Source organism: Gigantopelta aegis, chromosome 9 (genome assembly GCF_016097555.1).
Source record: "Gigantopelta aegis isolate Gae_Host chromosome 9, Gae_host_genome, whole genome shotgun sequence".
Lineage (NCBI taxonomy): Eukaryota > Metazoa > Mollusca > Gastropoda > Neomphalida > Peltospiridae > Gigantopelta > Gigantopelta aegis.
This window is the reverse complement of record NC_054707.1, coordinates 23,256,220-23,282,719: the sequence shown is the minus strand read 5'-3', so window position 1 is coordinate 23,282,719 and position 26,500 is coordinate 23,256,220. Positions and strand designations below refer to the sequence as shown.

The 26,500-nt window shown below is 36.7% G+C and overlaps 1 protein-coding gene across 1 annotated transcript; it reads left to right on the top strand.

Moving 5' to 3' along the window:
• The first annotated feature begins 73 nt into the window (after window positions 1–73).
• Window positions 74–26,500, top strand: LOC121381833 (lysoplasmalogenase-like protein TMEM86A). The gene is made up of 2 exons (XM_041511194.1): window positions 74–183; window positions 24,434–26,500. Exons 1-2 carry the CDS (start codon window positions 163–165, stop codon window positions 25,124–25,126), a joined length of 714 nt encoding a protein of 237 aa, XP_041367128.1. The 5' UTR covers window positions 74–162; the 3' UTR covers window positions 25,127–26,500.

Sequence of the window (26,500 nt, the reverse complement as noted above, 5' to 3'; positions counted from 1 at the left end):
AGATTGCTTTACAGTAGCCCCAATCACGTTTGTGATTACAGCGTGAGATATACCATCATAACTCCTAAATTTAGCAAGTGGTTGTAAACACATCCAGCTGATTTTGGCAAAAGATTTTCGTAAAGAAAAAACGAAGAGGATTGTTTGCATCTAAGGACAAATATGACAAAACCGTTAGCTGTAGTAAGTATACTCCATTAATCAGTTCTCACTGTAAATTGTTGTGAATTGACGCAAATTATTTGCGTCTGGTTTTGTTCAGTGAGTGTACTGACTCTGAGGGCTTGGCGCACTGCCATTCTTTTCTGTTTCAACCTTCTTGAATGTTTCCGTTCCGAACATGACAAGAGAAAGATCATCTGTAGGAACTAGACATATATATTAATTGCGTCATATCTTATATATTAACGAAGAATAAAATGTCCTCGATACAAAATAAAATCAGAATGAATATTCATCGTTGTCCTTTCTTTTTACATCAGACTCCAGAGTCAAATTAAGAAAGGTTTTTGTTTGTTTTCATTTTTGACAATGTCATTTATGTATACGTGTACGATTTTTAAAAATTTAAGCATAAAATAACATAAAATGGTTGAGATTTATTATTATTTGTTTTGATTATAATGTATTTATGTTGTAGAAACAATGGTATATGACAATAATTGCGTATTTATTATGTTGACCTAGATGTTCACAAAAGGCACGTGATGAGATTAATCTTGACCCAGTTTTACACCTGTTTATGTCTTGACTTAAAGGAGGGGACAATTAAGGCATTTGGCCTGGTATGCATATTCAACAATATATAATGCACATTATTGCTTAATATCAATAAGTATAATCATATAGTTAATTAATAAAACGGTTAAATGTAACGGCTATTATATATAACGGGCGCAGCCATTTTGTACCATCCCAGTGAATACGCCCTCAGGCGAGCTGGTGGTTACATAATACCTAACGTGTCACGTCAGGAATTAGTCTTCGAACTGAAGAAGCAAAACATACCTATTGTTACAGATGCATGCAGTGTTCTGTAATTATATCTATCCTAGTAAGCCAGCACCAGTTATATATTATTTTTCAATACAAAATAATAATCGGAGTGTTTTCTTGGTTAATTGGTATTTTCTTTCCATGGCCTTTCTGTGGTTCCTGATTGGCAGGTGTATATTCAGACGGTCCCCAGACACCGTGTCTAGACACACTAAAAAGACGTGCCTCTTTTATGTAGATCACAGGGTATTGTGTGATAACAGCACGGATACACCTCAAATCGTAATGGACATTACCAACCGCCCTGCTTTATTACTGTAAGTAATTCTGTAAAACCCTTGATTAAGTAGACTTTCCCATCTAAAATCACAAAACTGACCAATTATGTCGTCCCAAAGAAAAGAAAAGTATCTCTTGGGTTTCGTGAGTGGTAGTTTTTGCTCGAATGTGCCCTACCAATAGGCCTAATAGTATGCATTTTTTCTTTGGTTTTTCAAAAAAGAAAAATACTATAACTCCATTTCGTTCTGTTGATATAACCTGAAATATATTTAGTTAAATAGTTTATTATACTATCAAGTCATTTATGTTGTTTTACAAGTCAGGTTGATGAAAGCTAAGCGCCTTGTCGTAAATTAGAGAGTTTGTTTATACAGCATAGAAAAGATGGACAGAGCTGACGTCACTTCGCCCCAAGCTATACCACCGGACGTCACAAAAATGAAACAAAATGGCTGCCCCCAGTTAGCAGGAATAATCAAATTTTTTTGTTAACTCTAAAATTACGTGTTTTTCATTTGTTAAAGTGTCAGTATGTGTTGGTGGTCCGGGTATGCATCTTTACAACACATACGGCTCTTGTTTGAGTTGACCCTACCTTTAATCTGCTGTACTACTGACCACTGTCCACCTCACCACGTCATGTGGTCAGTATACGTATGTTATATTGTTGCTTTACTTTGATTAATAATAATCTATTAATTATTTTCTACAATAATGATGATTTCAAGAATGATGGCAGTATTAAAATTTATGTCATAACAATTTTTGTAACTACTACTTGCATATATACTACTCAAAAGAATTTAAGGGTCAAACATTTATAACCAAATAAGTTTCAGAGTGTATTAGATTGATGATGTAAACTACACCAAAAATTTAATTTATTGTTCCATATTTACAAAAAACCACAAATAAACGTCACTGTAAACAAGAAAGTCACATGACATGCTGTCAAAGTTGAAGGTTGTCAAACATGGATTTTACACATTAGAACATTCGTTTAATAGTGTGTGAATCCACCCCTGGCGCGAATACACTCGACACATCGTTGCCTCATGCTGTTGATCAGACGTCTGAAGAACTCTTGGGGAATGGCCTGCCACTCTGCCATAAGAAGTTGACCCAGATCATGAAGGTTGGCCGGAGGGGCATGGTTATCCCGAACTCTCCTGCCTAATTCGTCCCAGGCGTTCTCTATTGGGGCCAAGTCAGGCGAATATGCTGGCCAATCCATCCTGGCGATACCTTGTTGTCTGAGAAAGTCCGTTACCACCCTGGCGCAGTGGGGTCTGGCATTGTCATCCTGCAGAACTGCCCCGCCGCCAATCTGCTGAAGGCCTGGGAGAACCAACGGCCGGATAATCTCATTCAGATAGCGGATTCCATTCAGATTGCCATCCACCACATAGAGGGGGGTCCTGGGGTGGATAGAGATGCCGCCTCACACCATGACGCTGCCACCACCAAACCGGTGACGTTGTCTAATGTTAACGTCAGCGAAGCGCTCTCCAGGACGTCTGTAGACACGAACCCGACCGTCGTTGAACTGGAGACTAAACCTGGACTCACCAGTGAACATCACTCGACCCCACTGAACACGTTGCCACCACAGATGAAGTGTTCACCAGTGACGTCTGGCCGTTCTGTGACGTGGTAGGAGTGGTGGTCGAACAGCCTGGCGACGGCAGCATAGATTATTGGCTCTCGGACGATTGCGTATGGTTTGATCAGACACTCGAGTTTCAGTCGCAGTCCGCAGATTGTCACGTAATCGGCGTGCAGTGGTTGTGCGTTGACGTAGAGCCATATTGGTGATGTAACGGTCCTCTCTATTTGTAGTGCTTCGGGGTCTTTCCGAACGCGGACGATTTTGAACAGAATTCGTTGCTTGGTACCGTTGCCACAGTCGGCCAATGACACTCTGACTGACACCAAGTTTCAGAGCAACATTTCTTTGCGTATTGCCATCCTGAAGCCAAGCAATAGCCCTTCCTCGATCTTCGATAGTCAGTTGACGTCGTACCATTGTCGAATTTGGAGTGTGCACCGTACACGAACGCAAGCTCCAATTATACGGAAATTCAGCATTGGGAACATGGAATACACATGTAAAGCGTGCAAATGAAGCGCTTTGTGAAAAAGCAAGTTATGGGCACTTAGCAGACCTTTCGCTTTCGCCCTAATTTACGTGCAAATGTAAGCATGTTTTCGCCATTAGAACTAGTCGACAGTGTCATTGACAGTGGATTTTAATTCATTTATGGGTTGCTTGGTCCCACTTTCGTCAAAATGGAACAATACCATGCGTGACATTATGGTCTAGCTAATATAATTGACATTCAGAAAATAATGTAGAAAATATCGTCTGACCCTTAAATTCTTTTGAGTAGTATATATATACCAGAGATACCATGTCTAAAAATAGTTTAATGATTTTGACCACAAAAAAAACATTCAACTAATTGCATTGCTATATCTAGAGCTCTAGATAAAGATATACAGAAAGAGAGAGGGGGTGTATTTCTTGGTGGGTGTGCTGCATTTGCCTAAGGCTAAACAAAATTAATATTTGTGAGACAATTTGATAATCAAATTATGGCTAATTCAGGATGGTATTGTTTTTAAAAGTTATAATTATACAAGGTCACAATATTTCACGCCAACTATCGTTCTGTTCGCATGATGGCTTTACAGCAACTTTAAATTCATGTGAACTGCTGATCGGTTAGGTGTTGATCTTTATATTCTAAAATTGAAAGTTACAAATTTTAGGATTATCAGAATTTTATTCGCTGTGCACATATATTTCGAGTTTTGGTTACCTAGGTAACAGTTCTGTGTTTTTGGTATAGACTTATCGTTGATGGCAGAGAGCTTTTGCTTAGTGGCTCACTGGGCTACTTCTCATTGCAGATAGTGCACCACGACTGGTATATCAAAAGACTGTGGTATCAATGCTCGACTTTAGCGTTAGCCCGAGGTGTTTTGGCTACCGATTTCTCACTCGGACTACTAGTTGTCTAACCCCGGTAGTCCACCTGGTTACCAAATGTTTTGGCATGTCCAGTCACTTCACAATCAACAGGGAAGGGATGTAACCCAGTGGTAAAGCACTTGCTCAATGCGCGGTCAGTCTAGGATCGATCCCTGTCGATGGGCCCATTGGGCTATTTATCATTCCAGCCAGTGCACCACAACTGGTATATCAAAGGCTGTGGTATGTTCTATCCTGTCTGTGGGATGGAGCATATAAAAGATCCCTTGCTGCTGATCGAAAAGAGTAGCCTATGAAGTGACGACAGGGGATTTCCTCTCACAATGTCCGACTTCCTACAACCGTAAATAAAATGTGTTGAGTGCGTCGTTAAATAAAACATTTCCTGTCCACAATCAACAAGACCTTTAATTGATCGAGTCGCTAAAACTGTTAATTGCTCCCCTAGTCTGACCCACAGGTGGCGGTTGTGCAATATGATTTAGTGAAATAAAGAAGTATATTTGCCAGTGGTAGGATTTTTTCAACAGTGGACTAATACAAATAATTTGAAGTATTTCAGTTGCCAGATATACAGGGTTCATGTGGGTCATGGAATTTTCTTTTGGGCCCTGGGTTATCTATTCGGTAGTCATTTATGACAATCAACAACACGGCCCGTTGTTTTGACGCCTACTTAAACTATTGTCTTGTACGATCAAGACTATTTGCTGCCAGCTGAAGTCTAAACTAAGCCATAACTCAATTGTGGTTTATTTCCTTCTGGGCTACCTATGAAAATTGTCAGAAAATTGTTTACAAAATTAATATCTATTATTATGTTAAAGAAATGTATAAATTGACAAACGTTTTCAATGTTAAAACTATTAATCTTTCTTACAAATTATTTTTAATTAAATCTCTCTCATCATTTACTATTGCTTTGTGCGATGACCTCTCTCAAAATGACATCTGATCTTGTCACGTGATAACACACACACACATGGCAATCCCGTCTGGGATAATTGGCTTACGGCATTTACAAGTTTATTGTCGTCAATAAAAAAAAACGCTATTGTCTTGGAATAACGGCAAGTTTTGTTAAGATTCTTCAAAATTAAACCTATTAAAGATAGTTACAGCCATTTTAAGCATTAAAATATGCAACATCGATCTTCGGGATCGTACAATTAGCAGACAGTGTTACACTAGTGCAGAGCACACATTAAGTCAATAATGTATGAAATAATGTAATAAGTATGAAATGTTGTATTTTGTAAGCCTTCATTTTGAGATTAGGCCTAAAAAAAAAAAAAAATAATAATAAAAATACTATTGTGTGTTTCTGGAATTGTACCAAACAAGTTACTGTAGGTAGAATATGTAGTTTTTTGGTGGTTGTTATATTTTTGTGTAAAAAACATATATTCATACCATTTACCCCTCCTTTGAGGCCATCCGTAAAAATATTTTCTTTTGACCATTTCCGACCAGTAGTTTCAAATGTGGTTAGGTAGGGATTTTTTTGTTGTTGTTGTTGTTTGCTCTATACATATAATGCCACATATGAGACACTTCATTCTGTCACATATTAATGTTGTAGTTTTGAATATTTCCCCCAGATTATGTTTAATGATTTAAACTAAAAACTTTATTGTTCATTAAGGGCTATCTATCGTATAGTTTTCATAAGTGTATATTGCTCATGATTTTAAAAACAACCACCCTAAAACAACATGTTTAAATAAAAATAATTTTTTACTGAGGGCTACTAGATTTTATAACCTGGTAGCCCGGTGGGCTGCCACTGAAAAAAAATCTTAAGGTCAAGGCCTGGGTATGTACTATCCTGTCTGTGGGATGGTGCATATAAACGATCCCTTGCTGCTAATCGAAAAGAGTAGCCCATGAAGTGGCCACAGCAGGTTTCCTCTCTCAATATTTGTGTGGTCCTTAATCATATAGCCGTAAATAAAATGTGTTGAGTGTGTCATTAAATAAAACATCTCCTTCTTTCTTTCAGATGGGATGGGGAACAGGTTACTTTAAATATGATTCTTTATTTTAGTTTGTATGTATATTGTAGCAGTAATTACTAAGTATTTATTGTTGAACATAAGCATTGGAAGATTCCAGCTCCTGGCATGGCAGTGTTATTAATTTGCCTTTTAACAGTGATGCGGGGTGGGTGGGGTGGGGGGGGGAGGTGCATATTCTGGCTATCTAAGCTTCAGAGATGGTTGGTCCAACCAGGCAGTGAAATAACTTGAGAATGATCATTTATAGATTACTGGGATGTTACCACATATCCCCCCCCCCCCCCCCCCAAAAAAAAAGCAAAACTGAAAAAAGCAATTCAACATCAGTACTTTGGTTTCCACAAAATCCTAGATTTATTAAAACCAAAAACAACCCCTAACTTTTTATCAGTTGTGGTTTTTAACAGATAGATATATACAACATGTATGTATACAAGTCTTGTATCAGTACAATGAGAACAATGATATAAATGAATAACAAAGTATTTGTATGTGTGTGGATTTTATGCTAATAATAACATTTGGGAATTGTACAAATTCTTGATAAATGTCTCATATAAACCCATAGGCCTGTATTTTTAGTACCGGTAACTTGTACATGGGTTACCCGACACTAACTTAAGCTTCTTTCAATGCCTGTCCATTATGCTGCCCATAATCATAGCCATAGTAGTAACCATCTGGTACAGCCTCAATTTACTTGTTTAGTAAATAAATAGAGGATACTCTCTGAGAGTTTTGTGATATCATAATTTATCAGCACGAGTTGATAAAAGTATGAAATCTGAGGCTTGCCGAGGATTTTTATACTTTTATTAACGCATGCTGATAAATTATGATATCATAAGATATGAGGGGGGTACCGGTATTCTTTATATCATCCATAATCATTCTTTTCAGTTGCTACACTTGTAGACAATATCAGTAATGTGGGTTGAATGTCACTATATTTGACAGCGGTAGACTCGTTAACTAGCAGAATGACAGTGGCGTGATGTCACTATTGATAGGTTTAGTGCTGAAACATACACAGTGACGTAACAAAATAATGTCTTGTGATTAAAATTTGACCAATCAAGATTATAAGAAGCGATATCTCCAAGGAGAATATCGCAGGAGATATTGCAAATTACAGTGCCAGCAATATCTCCTACAAAAGGCATTAATGGATGGTAAATCTAAATACATGTACATAAATGTTTTATTATTCTTATTTTCCCATAACACATTTATCAGCATTCATGCATGTATAAATTATTGATCAATATACTAAATAGATTGTATTAACATTAAGGAAAGGAATGACATTGGTGCGTTAATGCAATGAATGAATGAATGAATGTTTAACGACACCCCAGCACGAAAAATACATCGGCTATTGGGTGTCAAACTATGGTAATGCAAATAAATAAAGTGATGATCCACATCAATATAAAAATTCAAGACAAACAAAAACAGTGTAAAGAACTGTGCAAAAACACAAATATCACAGAATGTTACGGATACTGAATTCTACTCAAAACTTCAATTTTGTGCTGTATTGGCCATTCTCAAAGAGAATGTTACACCCCTGCACCACGGTGAGGTTACAGCACACGCAGGGGCGTTAATGCATACAGTTGACAACATATGTGAGTTAATCCTTCACTAGACATATGCCCTTGTTTACAGTGTCGTACATGTTCATGTTGTCATTATGCCAGATTGACGTCCGTGAGTCAGTCTGCCTTGCACATTGTATTAGAACTATTCTAATCCATTGTTGATGGAACATAACTATTTAAAATTATGTGTAGAGTGGTGTTGTGTATGTTATCAGTAATTTTCCTTACACATTGACAGAACCATTGCAATCCACTGTTGATGGAACATAACTACATGTATTTAAAATTACATGTAGAACAGTTATCAATAATTTTATCTCATTTTAAATAATGAAGTTCAAAGGAAAGGTTGTAATAAAGAAGAATTCAAAAGCAGTCATTCAGCTGTTTTGTTTACATGTAGTTCTAGTTGTAAGTAACATTGTCACCTCTCAATGCTAAAACGTCTTTTAGTACACATGTATTATGCAATAAAGATGAATTCAAAAGCAGTCATTCAGCTGTTTTGTTTACATGTAGTTCTAGTTGTAAGTAACATTGTCACCTCTCAATGCTAAAACGTCTTTTAGTACACATGTATTATGCAATAAAGATGAATTCAAAAGCAGTCATTCAGCTGTTTTGTTTACATGTAGTTCTAGTTGTAAGTAACATTGTCACCTCTCAATGCTAAAACGTCTTTTAGTACACATGTATTATGCAATAAAGATGAATTCAAAAGCAGTCATTCAGCTGTTTTGTTTACATGTAGTTCTAGTTGTAAGTAACATTGTCACCTCTCAATGCTAAAACGTCTTTTAGTACACATGTATTATGCAATAAAGATGAATTCAAAAGCAGTCATTCAGCTGTTTTTTTTTACATGTAGTTCTAGTTGTAAGTAACATTGTCACCTCTCAATGCTCAATGCTAAAAAAAACGTCTTTTAGTACACATGTATTATGCAATAAAGATGAATTCAAAAGCAGTCATTCAGCTGTTTTGTTTACATGTAGTTCTAGTTGTAAGTAACATTGTCACCTCTCAATGCTAAAACGTCTTTTAGTACACATGTATTATGCAATAAAGATGAATTCAAAAGCAGTCATTCAGCTGTTTTGTTTACATGTAGTTCTAGTTGTAAGTAACATTGTCACCTCTCAATGCTAAAACGTCTTTTAGTACACATGTATTATGCAAAAAATATTAAAACAACTGTTACAGTTACTATAATTTTATTAAGCTTGTTAGTTTTTTGCCACCATCAGGTATTGTTAACTGCCTACAAGCAACTCACAAATCTTGTCATTTCTTAATGTCTATAACTCTTGACAGGTTACAATTTGTCTTATTTATAATTGCTGTTATAGACATTAGATAACAGTTTCCAATTGTTATAATCGCTTCTATCTCCACGACGATCTGACTATAATCTATACGGTGGTCATATTTTGGTGGTAAAGCACAGTGTATGGCCATGCTAAGCTTGGGTTACATCTAGTACATGTAAATGAATGAAGTAGGGTTTTCATCCAGTTAGTTGTGCAATAAAATGAAAGAGAAGACACAAGTTCATCTTTTCTGCAATGTGCACGTACATGTAATCTCTCACCAGGCTATTCAACTACAGATCCAGACTGAAAAACATGTGTACATGTAGATAGCAGATGGTATTTAATAGGGTATTACAATGCACATACTTCATGATACGATATGTATCACGATACATAACCTGCGATAGGATCTGTTACATAATGTATCTCAGTACCTGATTTACAGTGTTTTCACAGTACAACAAGAAGTAGTAGTGACATGGGTGACATGGTTTAAAACTAAGAAATAAACATGATAAAACTGACACACTGATTAAACACAAGTTTTAATGTGGAAATTCCACATCATAGACATATTGGCATTAGCAGGCGCATATTCTCTGTCCACTTAAGTGTTTTTTTCTTTTAATGAAATAGCTTGTTGATAAGTACATCTCAGTGTGAATTGATGTTGGTAACTCAATACAAAATTAAAATTGGATTTGATACATAGTCAAAATATGAATGGATACGCAAGCAGTCATGTATCATATCGGCAGCATACATGCAGTGATACATAGTATCGCGATACATTGATGCATCAGTTTATCATGACATCCCTCATATTTAAAGGAACTGTCTGTTTTAGGAAACAAAATGTAGATGATAGCTGAATTTATGGATATTTTTCTCATTGGCAGTTATGCACATTAAAAAACTGCTATTTGAAAAATGGGGATTTTTGGGGGATTTTTATTTTTTTATTTTTTTTAGGGGGTATGTATTTCACAACATACTACTGCATCCATTACCATTTACTTGACAATGTTTGCTTACAATTATAATTACATCTCACTATGCTCAGAAGATACTTTCAAAGATGATGAACATCTCAAATTTAGAAATATTTGTGTAAATAATTAATTGCATAATTAGTTTTTAAATTATTTGTTTTAATAATTTAGTAAATTTACTGCGAAGCATTTGTAATCTAGTAAAATTATTTAATTACAAACTAACCATAATTCTGATTTACTGGGGGGTTTGTATTCATTATATACACAGGACTCGAACTTAAGAATTTGTCTCCCACAGCAAATGAAAAACAAAATTACCGTGGTTGAAATGGCCCACCAACGGCAATCTAAAGTCTGCCCATGACAAATGAAAAAAAAAAAAACTTTTGCAGCAAATAAATAAGACTGAAATGTTATTTTGCTGTATATAGACATATTTTAAATGTACTAATGTTATATACGATACTGGTAGATACAGTAATGTACATCACTGATGAGTTTTACCCGACCTACGGAAATTTATATATCTCAACGATGGCAATTGCCGTCATTAAGTTCGAGCCCTGCATACAAATGTAACAATGTACGTAAAAGGAATGAAATGGATATACGTGTGTTTATTATAACTGGAAATGTATCAACTACGTCGTTACATGTATGCTTTGATGGCAACATTTGACTGACAGTTTTATGACTGGTGAAACCAGGTGTTATTTTTAGACCTAGCCATGGGCTTTCTGTCATCTAGCATTCTAATATTTAGTGTATTGCTTGTATTGAACATATATTATTGGTAATGTTGAGTAATCATTTGTGCATGCCCTAACATTTTTTTTTTTTTTTTTTAATATTCTGTTCAGGCAGAATGCGAGTGTCAAGGGCACTGAATCCAAGTAACCTTAAAATTTAGCGAAATGGTGTACATATATTTGTGATGTATGGAACATTTTAATTAATTATATTTTACTGTCACAGCAAAATGCTTACTAAATGGGTCAAAGTATTGGGTGATAATTTGTGACTGGTAGGCATGGGGTCAGCTCTATGTTCCCTTAGGGTTAGGGTTCCTCAGCTCTATGTTCCATCAGTTTTAATGTTAGGGTTAGCTGAGGGACCATAGAGTTGAGGGAACAGAGAGCTGAGGGAACATAGACATGTTCCCATAGCCACATCCCTAGATACTTAAAGAAGTACAGACTATGCAATTTTTTATTTATCCACACACATGTACATGTATTGTTAAGGAACAAAGCAAAAGTACATTAATGAATTTGTTGTTGTTGTTGTTTTACGAAGCCTGTTTATGTGTATTCTTACACAGTTGTAACTACATACATTTACAGAGATTAAACACCTGCGTTCAAGAAAGTCATGATTCGTAAGTTTAGCCCACCACATCAAAAGACTGTAAATTAACACAGCAATATTTTAGCTTCATTTCATGGCATTTATAAGTACTTCATGAGTACCAGTATAAACATGTAGAACTTGACAAACATCAGACCTTGCAGTGACAAGCTCTACACACTACAGGTACACAGTACTGTTTATTACTAACACAAATGTACCTGTATACATGTATGAATATTTTTATCAGACATATTTGATTTTCCCAAGTCAGCATAAATCAAAATTCCTTTTCATGTTTTTCAATTTCTGCTTGTTCTGCAACATTTGCTCTTAATGCATGCTATTGAATAGAATCACGTGTAAAGATCAACCACAATGACATAATAAATTGCTATTGACAAATGACCTTGAACCACCCAAACAGGTGGTGCAGGGATGGAAAATTTGAAATAGAACATTTGTGTCTTTTTTGTTGTACTTTTCCACACTACCTGTACATTCAATGTATACATTCATTTGAAACTCTTTTATACTGGACACCTAGTAGACCATATAACCATATAACAGTGAGGGAGGTCAGATTTACTGGGTTCTGCACTGAAGCAAAAAAACTTTGTTATATTGTGTTTTTGACTATATGCACTGTCCTGTCTATGGGGAAATTAATACAGTACAGTAATGCTGTTTTTGTTGTTTTGTTAGGAATAATCCATATATAAGGAAGCAGGTTTCCTTTCGCTGCTTGTCTGTCTGTCTGTCTCACAATATCTCTTTCTTTCTTGACCAAATCTCGTGTGCAAATGGCTTTATGTTATGCTAGGATCCGAGTCCATCCGACTGTCAACTGTCATGGCGAAGTTGGCCAAAACAACGGTTGCATCATAATTTTGCCAACTTACGGCGGCAGGCATCGAAATAAGTCGAGAACGGTCGTTCAGGTTACCGGGAGGTTACCACATGTTAGAGAAGTCAAGAACGGTGTTTCGTTCTCGACAAAAATTTCAACGAACGGTAGTTTCATTTCCGAACGTAAACCAGGCAATGTATTCAGGACTTCTGCATTTCATTATCTTGTCAGGAATTGCATCAATGTTCGCGCGCAAGTCACTCCGCGTTTAAGCAGCGTCCACTAGATGAATTTGCGTCCACGTTTTGTTTTCTCGTACAAAATTGCACCGATGTTCGTGCGCACTTGTGGAATTTCAAAGCAAATTTTGACAATCCGCGTTTAAGCAGCGCCCACTAGATAAATTTACTTGCGGATTTCGTTTCTCATACCGATGTTCGCGCGCACCGTTACAATTTCAGAATGACCGCGTAGTAGTAACAGGAATTCAGTTCTAACTTTCATATAGTTGTGGAAACCTATAGGTTACCAGGTTATATTTTGTGGTAACCTGTAAATGGGTTACCAGACACAATGCTTATTTTGATGCCTGGACAGGTGTGCTCAGATTAACAACTAATGGGTTATATGACCCAGGGCTTGCTCTGGTACTCGCCAAATAACACTTGGCGAATTTTATTTTAATATGGCGAAACAAAATGTGTGTAATACTTAATATTTTGTTGGAAAATAGCTATAGATTTTGCATTTTTACGATGATTTGGCAAACTTTTCTGATTACCCAGACCGGTCTCGGTGGCGTCGTGGTTAGCCATCGGTCTACAGGCTGGTAGGTACTGGGTTCGGATCCCAGTCGAGGCATGAGGTTTTTAATCCAGATACCGACTCCAAACCCTGAGTGAGTGCTCCGCAAGGCTCAATGGGTAGGTGTAAACCACTTGCACCGACCAGTGATCCATAACTGGTTCAACAAAGGCCATGGTTTGTGCTATCCTGCCTGTGGGAAGCGCAAATAAAAGATCCCTTGCTGCCTGTCGTAAAATGTGTTGAGTGCGTCGTTAAATAAAACATTTCTTTCTTGATTACCCAGAGCTGGCCCTGTGACGAGAATCAAGTAACTGTTGTAATCCCACAATCCTCTTCTTTCATCTCCCAGGAGATGTTTTCCATTTAATTACTAGTTAAACCATGTTATCCGACAGGATAGCTGATTGATTTTCCACATCTTTACAAACATGCCTGTTTGTTTATATTAATAGATTTATGTGCATGTACACACTGTTTTGTTTACCAGTGCTTCAGTGCATGTACCAGTGGTGCTTCAGTGTGTGAACCAGTGGTATCAGAATGTTAATCCAGTTCCCAGACCTGTCTCTCATCTAAAAAACTAGATAGTCATACAACCTTTTCACTTATTGCTAGCATCCGGTCACATTGCAATTGTTACACATGTAATTGCCTATCCAGCTGCTGTCATTCTTTCATCTTTCATCATCTTTTTTTTCAAATAAATATTTTTAAGTGAAATTTTTAGACACCTTAGTTAATCATTTTTAATTTTGTTTAGTTAATGCTAGAAATGTAATGCCTTCTTATTTTTAATGTTATATAAAGTTTTTTTGTTTTTTGTTTAACGACACCACTGAAGCACATTGATTAATTAATCATCAAACATTTGGTAATTCTGATTACTCATCAGAGGAAAGCCACTACAGTTTTCCTTATACAGCAAGGGATCTTTTATATGCACTTTCCCACAGGAAAGCACATACCACAGCCTTTGTTTAGTTGTGGTGCACTGGTTGGAACGAGAAAACTACTGTTATATTCAGTGAAACCTCTCAAAACTGGACCCTCTGTAAACCGGAATTCCCTCAAAACATGAAGTTTTTTATGGTCCCTTTTTAAATATCTGTACATAAGAGAACCTCTCTAAACCGGATACCTCCTAAAACCAGACTTTTTACTTGGACCAGAGGGTGTCTGGTTTAGAGGAGTTTTACTGTATACATGTTCAGTGCACAATATTTCACTGTATACATGTTCAGTGCACAATATTTCACTGTATACATGTTCAGTGCACAATATTTCACTGTATACATGTTCAGTGCACAATATTTCACTGTATACATGTTCAGTGCACAATATTTCACTGTATACATTTTCAGTGTACAATGTATATTATTATATTTTCTTTATTTCATTTTAAAATAAAATGGCTGGACACACATGTTCATCCATATTATTATAATTATAAATATATATCCGTGGTAGAACAACCCAAAGGTTGCAAGTTGATCCGGGATGGATATGGCTGAATTAACCTTAGTTGGCTATGAGACTGGTTCTGTGATTCCTCACCTCGCATGTTAGTACCAGTACACACATTACAGCATCAGCAGCTGGAAGGTTATGATAACAGTGCCTGGCCAGTGTAAGATATCAACCTTGAGTAGAATCATATGCGATCCTGTCTGTTGGAAACTGCAGAAAAATACACAAACGAAATGAAATACTGCAGTACATTTTTAATTGTGAATATTTTGTGGTTAACATGGTTATTTTGATTTGTGATCTAAAAATAAAATTTAAGAAAAACTTTCTACCACATAATTTTTTTTTTTTTTTTTTTTTTTTTTTTTTTTTTTATATAAATGTATTGCTCCAAAATACATTGGTAGTGTTAGGATTCTACCACATAATTTTTTTTATTTAAAAAAAAAAAAAAAAATGTATTGCCCCAAAATACATTGGTAGTGTTAGGATTCTACCACATAATTTACTCCCATGACTAGTTCTACCAATCATCAAATTTGCCAGTTTTGATTTTTTAAAAACCAATTGCTGAATTTTATTTCAATCTGGCGTAATAATTTCTTGTAATGATAGATATTTTATTCTTGCCCACTGGTCTGAATCAGCCATCTTTCGCATGGAGCTAAATAAATCTGTCTGACCCTAAGGCTAGATGGTTTCTAAATGAGCCTGATGTCATAACTCATTTTGATCACGGACATTATCAATCATGTTTTGCATAATTATGTTGGATTACTTATCCGCCAAGTTGTCATTGCATGTTGAATCATTGTTTTAAAAATATTATTTAGGAAATTAGTATTTCAACTTTATATTTATGGTCAAGTTGTTAAATTTTTGTCATTGCATAATGTGGACTATATTAAAAGAGTTTGTAGGCAAAGTGTTCATGAATGGATCAAGAGTAAACAAACCTTGGACTTCAGTGGTTTTGTTATAATTAAAGAGACATACCCTAGTTTTAGCCCATGAAAATGCACACTAAGTTTAGTTAATTTACAAACCTGTAACACATTTGGATAAAGTTACAATTATGTGAAACATGAGTCTGTGACTTTAAAATGATGAATTACCTCTGAAAATAGACTAAAACTCGACTCCATAACTGTTACTTCTCAGACGCACATGCGTTTTTAAAAATATGAGACATGCCTTTTGTGATATTAAAATCACCAGCATGACCAAAAACACTCCGAAAGTGCGGAAATGGATAATCTAAACAATAAAATCTAAGTAAAGTATGATTTCAGTTACCAAAATGGCTCTCATAGTCAAAACTATGCCTTAGTGTTTAAAAACTAGGGTATGTCCCTTTAAGTGGGGAAAAAAATTGATTGCCATTGTGAGGTATAGATATGGCAATTCCAATCCACATGACAAAATGCTATTTGTAAATAATAGTATGTCTCTTGGGTTGGAATTGCCATATCTATATATAGCTTATCAGGAAAAACATGAAAGGACCATCGATGAATGATCAGTCCTAAGCCCATTTATACACCTCAGGCGAGTACTTAACCACTGAGCTATCTGTATGTCGGGTCCCACCAGTGGGCACGACTAATTCAATTGTATTGTGGTATGGAATGTGCCTGACACAAGTTCAGTCCTTGGCAGTGGGCTGCCATTTGTTTTCCTAGATGCATGTTTTATATATGTTATACATACATATAGAAATTACATTTCTTACACATCTGTTGGTGCGAACATCATTCGTTATTTTTGATAACACATACTTGTTTACACATGTATGTGTGCTAACAATTTCAAGACATGTACAGTGGCAGATCCAGAAAATCCATTTAGGGGGTGGGGCCATTGACATGAGGCAGAATGCCAGTGGAACTTTGGGGGAGATTTGGAGGGGTCATTAAAAAATGAAAATTAATATATAATAAAATTATAACTGTTGCAATATTTAGGAGGGGGGGCAGGCCACTGGAGCCCCCCCCCCCCTAGATCTGCCTCTGATGTATAGGACTGGCTGCTCCTAGGTGATGATAAACTGGATGACGAGGGGTTTCCCTGAATAATTTGGCTAAATATAGCATGGTCACCATCTTTGTTTCTTTGTCAGTTGTCTGCAAAGAATCATGTAAAAAAAAAACTTAGTGTGTTGAATGTATATGCATAAAACAGTGAGGTCACTAGTTAATGCAGGTTCCTCCTTAAAATACTTCTTTTTTTTCTACTAGTAAATGGAATTATTTTTGTAATTTTTATAGACATATATAGCTGAAGGTATAAACATGTTTTAAAGCAAATATTAATAAATATTTTTGGTGGGAACCGCCATAATTGCAACTTTGACATAGCATCTTTAACATACAACCGGCTTCAGTGGCGTCATGGTTAGGCCATCGGTCTACAGGCTGGTAGGTACTGGGTTCGGATCGCAGTCGAGGCATGGGATTTTTAATCCAGATACCGACTCCAAACCCTGAGTGAGTGCTCCGCAAGGCTGAATGGGTAGGTGTAAACCACTTGCACCAACCAGTGATCCATAACTGGTTTAACAAAGGCCATGGTTTGTGCTATTCTGCCTGTGGCAAGTGCAAATAAAAGATCACTTGCTGCCTGTAAGTAAAAGAGTAGCCTATGTGGTGACAGCGGGTTTCCTCTAAAAAAAAAACAGTGTCAGAATGACCATATGTTTGACGTCCAATAGCCTATGATAAGATAAAAAATCAATGTGTTCTAGTGGCATCGTTAAATAAAACAAACTTTACTTTAACATACATGTACTTGTGCCCAATCCGTTTGTATATATACATTATTTGCAGTAAACTATGTTTTCAGTCAGTTCAGTATGTAAATGTACATGTGCTTTAAATTCAAACAAGGCATTTTATACTTGTCACTCAGCAGAAAGTTATATAATTATTGTGAAATGACTTCCAATAGATTCATTGTACCCTAATCATTGGGGGGGGGGGGGGGGGTGTGTAGAGCTTTAAAAAAAAAATATATATCTATATTATTTATCAATAAATATAATTTACTTAATGTTCATATTAACACAGGCAGGGTTAGCTCTGGGCGAGCAAAAAAAATTGCCAGATTGTCTCTTAAAGTTAAAAAAATTGCAGAAATTCGCACTTACATGTACTTTCTAAAAAGTGTCAATTATTACATGAAATTATTTCGCCAAACTAAAAAAAATAATTTCCAACTGCTTTCAAAATTCGCAATTAGCGAGTGCAAGAGCTAGCCCTGAATTAGGTTACGATTGCTTTAAAATGTATATTATGCACAGCTGTATGTAAAAATGCTAGTCATGTGACAAATGTGTAGAAAAGGGCTGCACACTGATTCATCTACAGCTGGTATTGCCCCCGTGTTCTGTAACAGACAGGCCTGTCTCAGTTCACTGACAGAGATTCACATGACAGGAAATTACATATAGGTCAACTGTTATTGAACTAGTTCAGAGTGTGTGGGCATTTCACAATGGTGTTGACAAGAACTGCTGTGTGCACAAGTTGATGTCGTTTTTAAAGGCAGAATTACACAAGTGAAGTAATACTATACTAACTGCCTCCACAAAATTTTGCCTGAAAATATATACATGTACCAGGGCCGTAGCTAGTACTTTTTGTTTGGGGTGGCAACTGAGTAGTTAATAGTCTAAAACTCCTTAAACAGTGAAAAGAGAATTTTCTATAAGTTTCTATCATTTTTTCGGCTACGGCCCTGTGTACTTATAGGCTGGGCTCGAATGTAAGAATTTGTTACTCACAGCAATTTTGAAATGTTTTTGCCATAGGCAAAATGCTCAGCTACAGTAATTTTTAACCTGTCTACAGTAATTTTTAACCTGCCTACAGTAATTTTGAATCTGCCTACAGTAATTTTAAACCTCCTACAGTAAGTTTTAACCTACCTACAGTAATTTTTAACCTGCCTACAGAATTTTTAACCTGCCTATAGTAATTTTTAACCTGCCTACAGTAATTTTTAACCTACCTACAGTAATTTTTAACCTGCAAACAGCAATTTTGAACCTACATACAGTAATTTTATAACTTCCTACAGTAATTTTGAACCGAACTACAGTAATTTTTAACCTACCTACAGTAATTTTTAACCTGCCTACAGCAGTTTTAAAACCAGTAACTTTTGCAGCAAATATAAAATCTTAAAATTGTTCCTTCAAAAACAAAGGCAATAATTTGTATCCAGCAGAAAAAACCCGCCATCGGTAAAACCTATATGGCAATTAATTTGCCAGGGTTACTTTTATCAATACCATGGCTGGCATATCAAAGGCTGTGGTGCCGTACATGTATGTGCTATCCTGTCTGTGGGATGGTGGATATAAAAGATCCCTTGCTACTAAAGGAACAATGTAGCAGGTTTCCTCTCTAAGACTATATGTCAAAATGATCAAATGTTTGACATCCAATAGTCAATAATTAATAAATCAATGTGCTCTGGTAGCATCATTTTATAAACTGTTTTTTTCTTTAATTTTTTTAAAGTATACCCCAGTGGCTTTTATCATAAGGTCTAAAGTGCAGACCTTCCCACATAAAACTTCCCCAAATGTGTAACCACCCCTAAGCCTACATTTATATTTTTATATATATATAGGTAGTCAGAGATGAGGGCCACACCAACATATTATGTTTGGGTCATTCCACTCGCCAAAATCATAGAATCCTGTATTTCAAGATCCACCTTAAGGAGTTGATAGTAGTGAGCACATCTGTAGTGCATTTTTTAAGTCACATAATCCATGCAACATTGTCATTGTAGAGGCAGGCCATAGCCCAGGGGGTAAAGCACTCGCTTGATGTGCGGTCGGTTTGGGATCAACTCCCGTCAGTGGGCCCAATGAGCTATTTCTTGTTCCAGACAGTGCACCACGACTGGTATATATCAAAGGCCATGGTATGTGCCATCCTGTCTGTGATGGTGTCTATAAAAGATCCCTTGCTGCATTAGGAAAACTCTAGCGGGTTTCCTCCGATGTTTGACATCCAAAAATATAGCAGGTTTCCTCTCTGACACTATGTCACAAAATTACCAAATGTTTGACATCCAGTAGCTGATGATTAATAAATCAGTGTGCTCTAGTGGTGTTGTTAAACAAAAACAAAAACAGTGTCTTTGTCTTTGTCTTTGGCAGGTCAACTGCTTGGCAACCCTGCCTTTAATCACAGACACTGGATTTGTATAAATATTACAGGTACATCTATTACACTAGTGGCAGAGATGTCCATAAGACGTGTTTATCTCTCATAATACGAGAATCATTTGAGAGTTCATGGTTGATCAACTGGGCAGGCATTGTTTAGTTTCTAATTTGTCTGAAATGCACTTCAGACACCAGAATTTCAGATTTATGGGAATTCAACACACTTTCTGTTCCATACCTTGTGATCACCAAAACCCATCAGAAATAGTTTTTTGATAATCGTTATGTTACATGACAATGGGCAACAGACTTTCAGTTCCATGATTTTGCCAACATGCTACTGGAAACTATCATTTCCACGAAATCTGAAGAGCAGCACCTATATATGTAAATGGGGGCGGGGCAGGATGTAGCCCAGTGGCAAAGCACTCGCTTGATGCACGGTCAGTTTGGAATGGATTCCCGTTGGTGGGCCCATTGTGCTATTCAAGGTTAAACAAAAACAGTGTCTGTGCAAAAATACAAATACAAATATCACAGAATTTTACGGACACCGAATTTTACTCTAAACTTCAATTTGTGCTGTATTGGCCATTCTCAAAGAGAATGTTAGCCAGTGAGGCGCCATGGGGGGCCTATCAAAGACGTGGACTGCCATTTGTTTTCCTAGATGCATGTTACATGTATGTTATACATACATATAGAAATTACATTTCTTATACATCCATTGGTGCGAGCATCATTCGTTATTTTTGATAACACATACTTGTTTACACATGTATGTGTGCTAACAATTTCAAGACATATACAGTGGCAGATCCAGAAAATCCATTTAGGGGGTGGGGCCATTGACATGAGGCAGAATGCCAATGGAACTTTGGGGGAGGTTTGGAGGGGTCATTAAAAAATGAAAATTAATATATAATAAAATTATAACTTTTGCAATATTTAGGGGGGGGCAGGCATGGAGCCCCCCACCCCGATCTGCCTTGGATGTACAGGACTGGCTGCTCCTAGGTGATGATGTATTGGATGACAAGAGAGGTTTCCCCGAATAATTTGTAGCTAAATATAGCATGGTCACCATCTTTGTTTCTTTGTCAGTTGTCTGCATGACTGGCACATCAAAGGCCGTGGTACGTGCTATCCTGTCTGGGATGATGCATATAAAAGATTCCTTGCTACTAATGGAAAAATATAGCGGATTTCCTCTCTATGACTATGTCAAAATGACCATATGTTTAACATCCAATAGCCGAAGATTAGCAAAATCAATGTGCTCTAGTGGTGTTGTTAAACAAAAAACAAACTATACATGTAAATGTATCATTTACAACTCTAATACTGCTGTAGTCACTAAACATTTTGTTTTCAAAATTGTCATTTGCAACATTTGCTTTCAGTTTGACACCCAAAATAAAATTCATCTATATTGTAGATTACTGCGCACACATGGTGCTGTCATCAGCTGTTGACTAATTTATGCGTGTATTACACACTGTAATTTAGCAGTACAGTGAATCCTGTATGTAAATGCTGTCTGTGGCAAGTGTTGTGAATAGCAATCAGCTGCTGTACAGGTATTATGTAAAAAAATAATACAGGTGTGTTTATTCATGGGGGATAGTAAATGAAATCGTCTGCTCATGGCAGCGGCTGTAGGTGCTTGCTGATTGTTGATTTTGGTTAGCATCCCATTTTGTGACTGACCTGCCAGTCAGTGTATAAAACACCTGTGAGCATACCTTCCTGCTATGTTCTGCTTTGATGTATATTTAACTTTAAATTAACCTGTCCGTGGCCATATTTACCTTATATTAACCACCTTTATGCTGATATGTATAATACATACATGTATACTGGCTGTACCATTTACGTGCGTAGTGAATCTTACGTGGAAATTAACACTTTCGTTTTCATTACAAAGTAGAACTGGATTATTTATGTTTAACAGGTGTTAAGTACATGATTGTACAGTTGGGTTAGAATTGAAATGGACATGTAGTTCTTTCACCAAATTGTTACAAAAAAATCAAAAGGTTAAGTTCAATTATTATTTTTAATTTAATTTGTATTTATTTATTTATTTTTATTTATTTATTTATTTATTTATTTATTTTCCTACTGAAAGATCACTTTTTCCACGAAACAGACCTAGATCCATCCCTCTCCCAAATACCTTTCAAAATCGTACTATACTTCCTATCTAAAAAAAGGAGGAGAATAAATATAATCACAAATCATTCTTCAAAAAGTACCAAATGCAATAAATGTGTAGATAGATATGCATAAAATAATAATTATGTATACCTGTCAGGGCACGAACTTAACAATTTGTCTCCCACAGCAATTTTTAAAAGAATTGCAAAGGGTTAAACAGTCCACCGATGGCAATTTTGAGCCTGCCTATGGCAATTTTTTTTTAAATGACATTTGCAAAAAATAAACTTGACTGAAAGGCTATCTTGTTATTTGTAGACATCTTTTAAATGTGCAAATTTTAAATATTTGCAGATAATGTACACCAGGTGTATACATTTCGCCATTGTTGAGGAGCTTTATCGACAGCACAAAAATGCCATCGGTGATGCTCTACCTTTGTTAGTTTATATCTCACCGTTAAGTTCAAGCCCTGCCTGTACTTGTAAAATACTGTCAGTGTTACTGATACATAAATAATTTTTAATACTGATTATTGATTTGTTGTTGTTTGTCATAGCATTTTATAAGTGCCTATATCATATACATATTGTATATATCGTAAACATGTGTAGTGAACCATTACAATACAAAGGAAGTGCATAGCAACACAGAACCTACTCTGTTTGTGTGTTATTTGTATGTGGGAAGAATGGTATGAATTGATTTACAGTGGCATTGTCTTTCATCCCTCTCAATCCCAGCAAAGAGTAAGATATACAACACATCTGCTCTATACAGTGTGTGTGTGTGTGTGTGTGTGTGTGTGTGTGTGTGTGTGTGTGTGTGTGTGTGTGTGTGTGTGTGTGCAGCATATACATTGTATCTACATATATATGTATGTGTTTGTGTTTAAGTATTATTTTTTATTGCTATTGAATACAAAATAATAACAAAGTATGCATCCATGTAGTGTAGGTTCTAATAGACCAAACCAATTCTTATTGCCGATAATGTTAATGTTTACTAATAAAATTGATATTAGATGCATATCAACACACCCAGACAGTAAACCTGTAAAACGGGTGGTATCTCACATCTCATCTACCTGCAAGAAAATGGGGGGTGGGTCACATGTACATACCATTTAAGAGATTTAATTAATGTTTTTATTAGCAACCGTCATTTTTGCAGAATTTTGCAGTTCCATTTTTGGGGGTACCCTGCATTAGTTTCAGTCTCTGGTGTATACTGTATAACAACTGTATAACAAATAAAAGTGTATTTATTTATTGCCAATGGATAATAGTATTTGCACAAATAATTCATCGTCATATATTACTACTAGTCGGTCACAGCTGTTTTTACTTCATAAATATTTGGTGTGCACCTCGAACTTTTACACAGAACTCTCTTTGGTACCATGCAACCTGTGGCAGATTGCTGCTAGTATCAACAGAACAGAACTTTATTACACTGAGGCCATTCTGGACAATACATGATGGCCCAATCAGTGTTCTCTGCTGTCTATTTCTGGTTCAGCCTGAGGCTTGTAAATACATTGATTTGTGATTGGTTCATGCTGACAGTCTTGGCAGCTTTCCTGCTGTACAAGAAAATGATTGGATATGATTGACCTAGTTATGTTTTGAGATATTGTCAATTTTGTTTTTACATTAGGATCAGTATTGAGAATTGAGTTGTTTTTGTAATTATATACTTTTATAGATACTTTTTTGTGTACAATCAAAATAATTGTCAATTCTGCATTGAGCAACAGAACTAGCGCTCCCAATCATCATCATAAATCAATTCTAAATTTTTAAAACAGTGTTGAATTTTATTTTTGAATCTGACAGAATAATTTCATTTAATGATTGATAATTTGGTTGGGGTTCTGTAGCTTTTTAAAAAGTTTTAATAGCAAAATATGGTAAAATTGTGTGCTCACCCAGAGCTAGTCCTTAGCAGACAGCATTGTTGGGTCATGTGTGTTTGGAACTTTAAAAAAAAAAACCCTCCTAAATTCTACAGATAATTAAAAAAGATTATTAAACAAACAAATCTGTACTGTATTTTAAATATAATATAACTAAGAAAAGGAATATTAGTGGAATGGCACTTCAGCATATTAGAAACAGGCTGTTTGATGTCTACGTTGACTCTTGGGAAGAGGGATGGAGGCGGAGAAAGAGGGTGGGGGAGAGAGAGGTGGGGCTCAGGAGGAGGAGACCCATTGATACCTCATGAACTGCTAAAAAGCAGTGAGAAATCTTTTATGTATCCTTTCCCATTGACAGGACAGTAATTTTTATGATTCATAATGACCCAACACGGATTGCTATACATGTAAAATATATCTCTAAATTTGTGACAAACTACTTTGTGTTATCCTAGTGCTACATTTAAACTATTTATCTCTTTTTCACTTCTTTCAGCTGAAGAGTGTGGGGCCAAAACTTGTACCATTCTTCAAGACGGTCGCCATATTTTTTGTCCTGTTTGGCCGCGAAGGTAGCAACTCGCTGTTCTTCTGCATCGTGAAATGTCTGCCGGTGATCTCCCTCATCCTGTTCGTGTTGCTCCATGGGATGAACCTCTCCGAGTACTACCGCTACTCGCGCCGCATCCTCATCGGCCTCATCTTCTCGTGCTTCGGGGACATCTTCCTCGTGTGGAAGGAGACGTCGATGAACTTCGAGATCGGCCTGCTCATGTTCGCCATAGCGCAGGTGGAGTATGCCCGAGCATTTGGCTGGAAGCCTCTGAACCTGTACGCCGGCGGCACGTTCCTTCTCATCGGCTCCCTCGTCTTCTACCAGCTGCAGACGGCCATCGACGGGATTATGGTGTACCTGCTGGCTCTGTACATCACGCTGATCTGCACGATGGCGTGGCGCGCCGTGGCCAGGGTCCAGTTCTTCGACGACCTCTGGACGTGGACGAAGCTCTGCAGTTGTGCCGGCGCCATCTGCTTCATGCTGTCCGATCTGACCATCGCGGTGGACAAGTACCTGTTTAGCGTGCCGTTCGGACACTCCATCATCATGCTGACCTACTACGCGGCCCAGCTCGGAATATCCCTGTCCGTGGTCGACAGTCCCATAGAGGAGCTCTTGAAAGTCGATTGATTAACACTTTCCCACCTTGTAGGTGGTGTCAGTGTGACGTCATGTGGAAAACAGAACAAGTGGATTTGTTAACATTTTTGTCACACTGTACATGTAGGTGCTGTGGGTGTGACCATGTTCAAACCAAAGTGGATTGATTACACATGTAGGTGGTGTGAGTGTGAAATCATGTCAAACTGGAAGTGGATTGATTAGTATTTTCACACTGTAGGTGGCGTGAGTGTGACATATTGGAACAGGAAGTCAGTTGATTAACATTTTCACACTAAGTTGTGTGAGTGTGAAATCATGGATTCATGAACATTTGTACATGGCTGCTGGTGTGATGTCATTGCATCATGTCAGTCACAAAGTGGATTACATATTCATTACGTAATTAACCATGTTACATTTGTAGGTTATATAACATCAAGTATTATGTCAGGATGTGGATTAATTAACATTTTAACAATGTAGGTTGTATAACATCAATGCATTATGTCAGGATGTGGATTAATTAACATTTTAACAATGTAGGTTGTATAACATCAATGCATTATGTCAGGATGTGGATTAATTAACATTTTAACAATGTAGGTTGTATAACATCAATGCATTATGTCAGAATGTGGATTAATTAACATTTTAACAATGTAGGTTGTATAACATCAATGCATTATGTCAGGATGTGGATTAATTAACATTTTAACAATGTAGGTTGTATAACATCAATGCATTATGTCAGAATGTATTTGGAATCAGTATTATACTATTGCATCTGTTTGCAAGCCTGTGAGAAATGAAGGATTACCTGTAGCTAATGTTACAGACTCCACCACCCCAACCCCCACTCCACCCCTATCCCTTCACTCACCAGTTTGAGTGTGAGTTTAATGTCCTTGGTGCAAATATTTTTTTGTTTTTGTTTTTGTTAAGTTGTGTATTCCGAAAAAACAACACTGGGGCGAGTTGTGGGCCTATGCCCCCGTTCCACGAAATGATCTTAGCCCTAAGATCAACTTAAGTGCATAGGGTAGCTATGCACTTAAGGTAATCTTAGGGCTAAGATCGCTTCATGGAACGGGGCCCAGGTTGTTAAAACATGGTTTGTCAAAACCCACCTAATTCTATCTGCTCTTTTCGGCTTCATTCTCAGTACATTTTTCCATCTACTTTTTTCTTGAGCTGAAAATATACATACAGTTGAATCCTGTTGGCTAGAACCCCGTCAGTGCTCGAGAAAGTGTTCAAACCCATCGGGTAGTTCGACCTAGCCATTCAGTCAACAACATGACATGTAAGTGTAATTCGGGACTTTGTTTATGGCTCGAGCGTTGTGTTGTATTCGACATTTCCGAATTCAACCCAACAAGATTCTACTGAATATGAAATTTA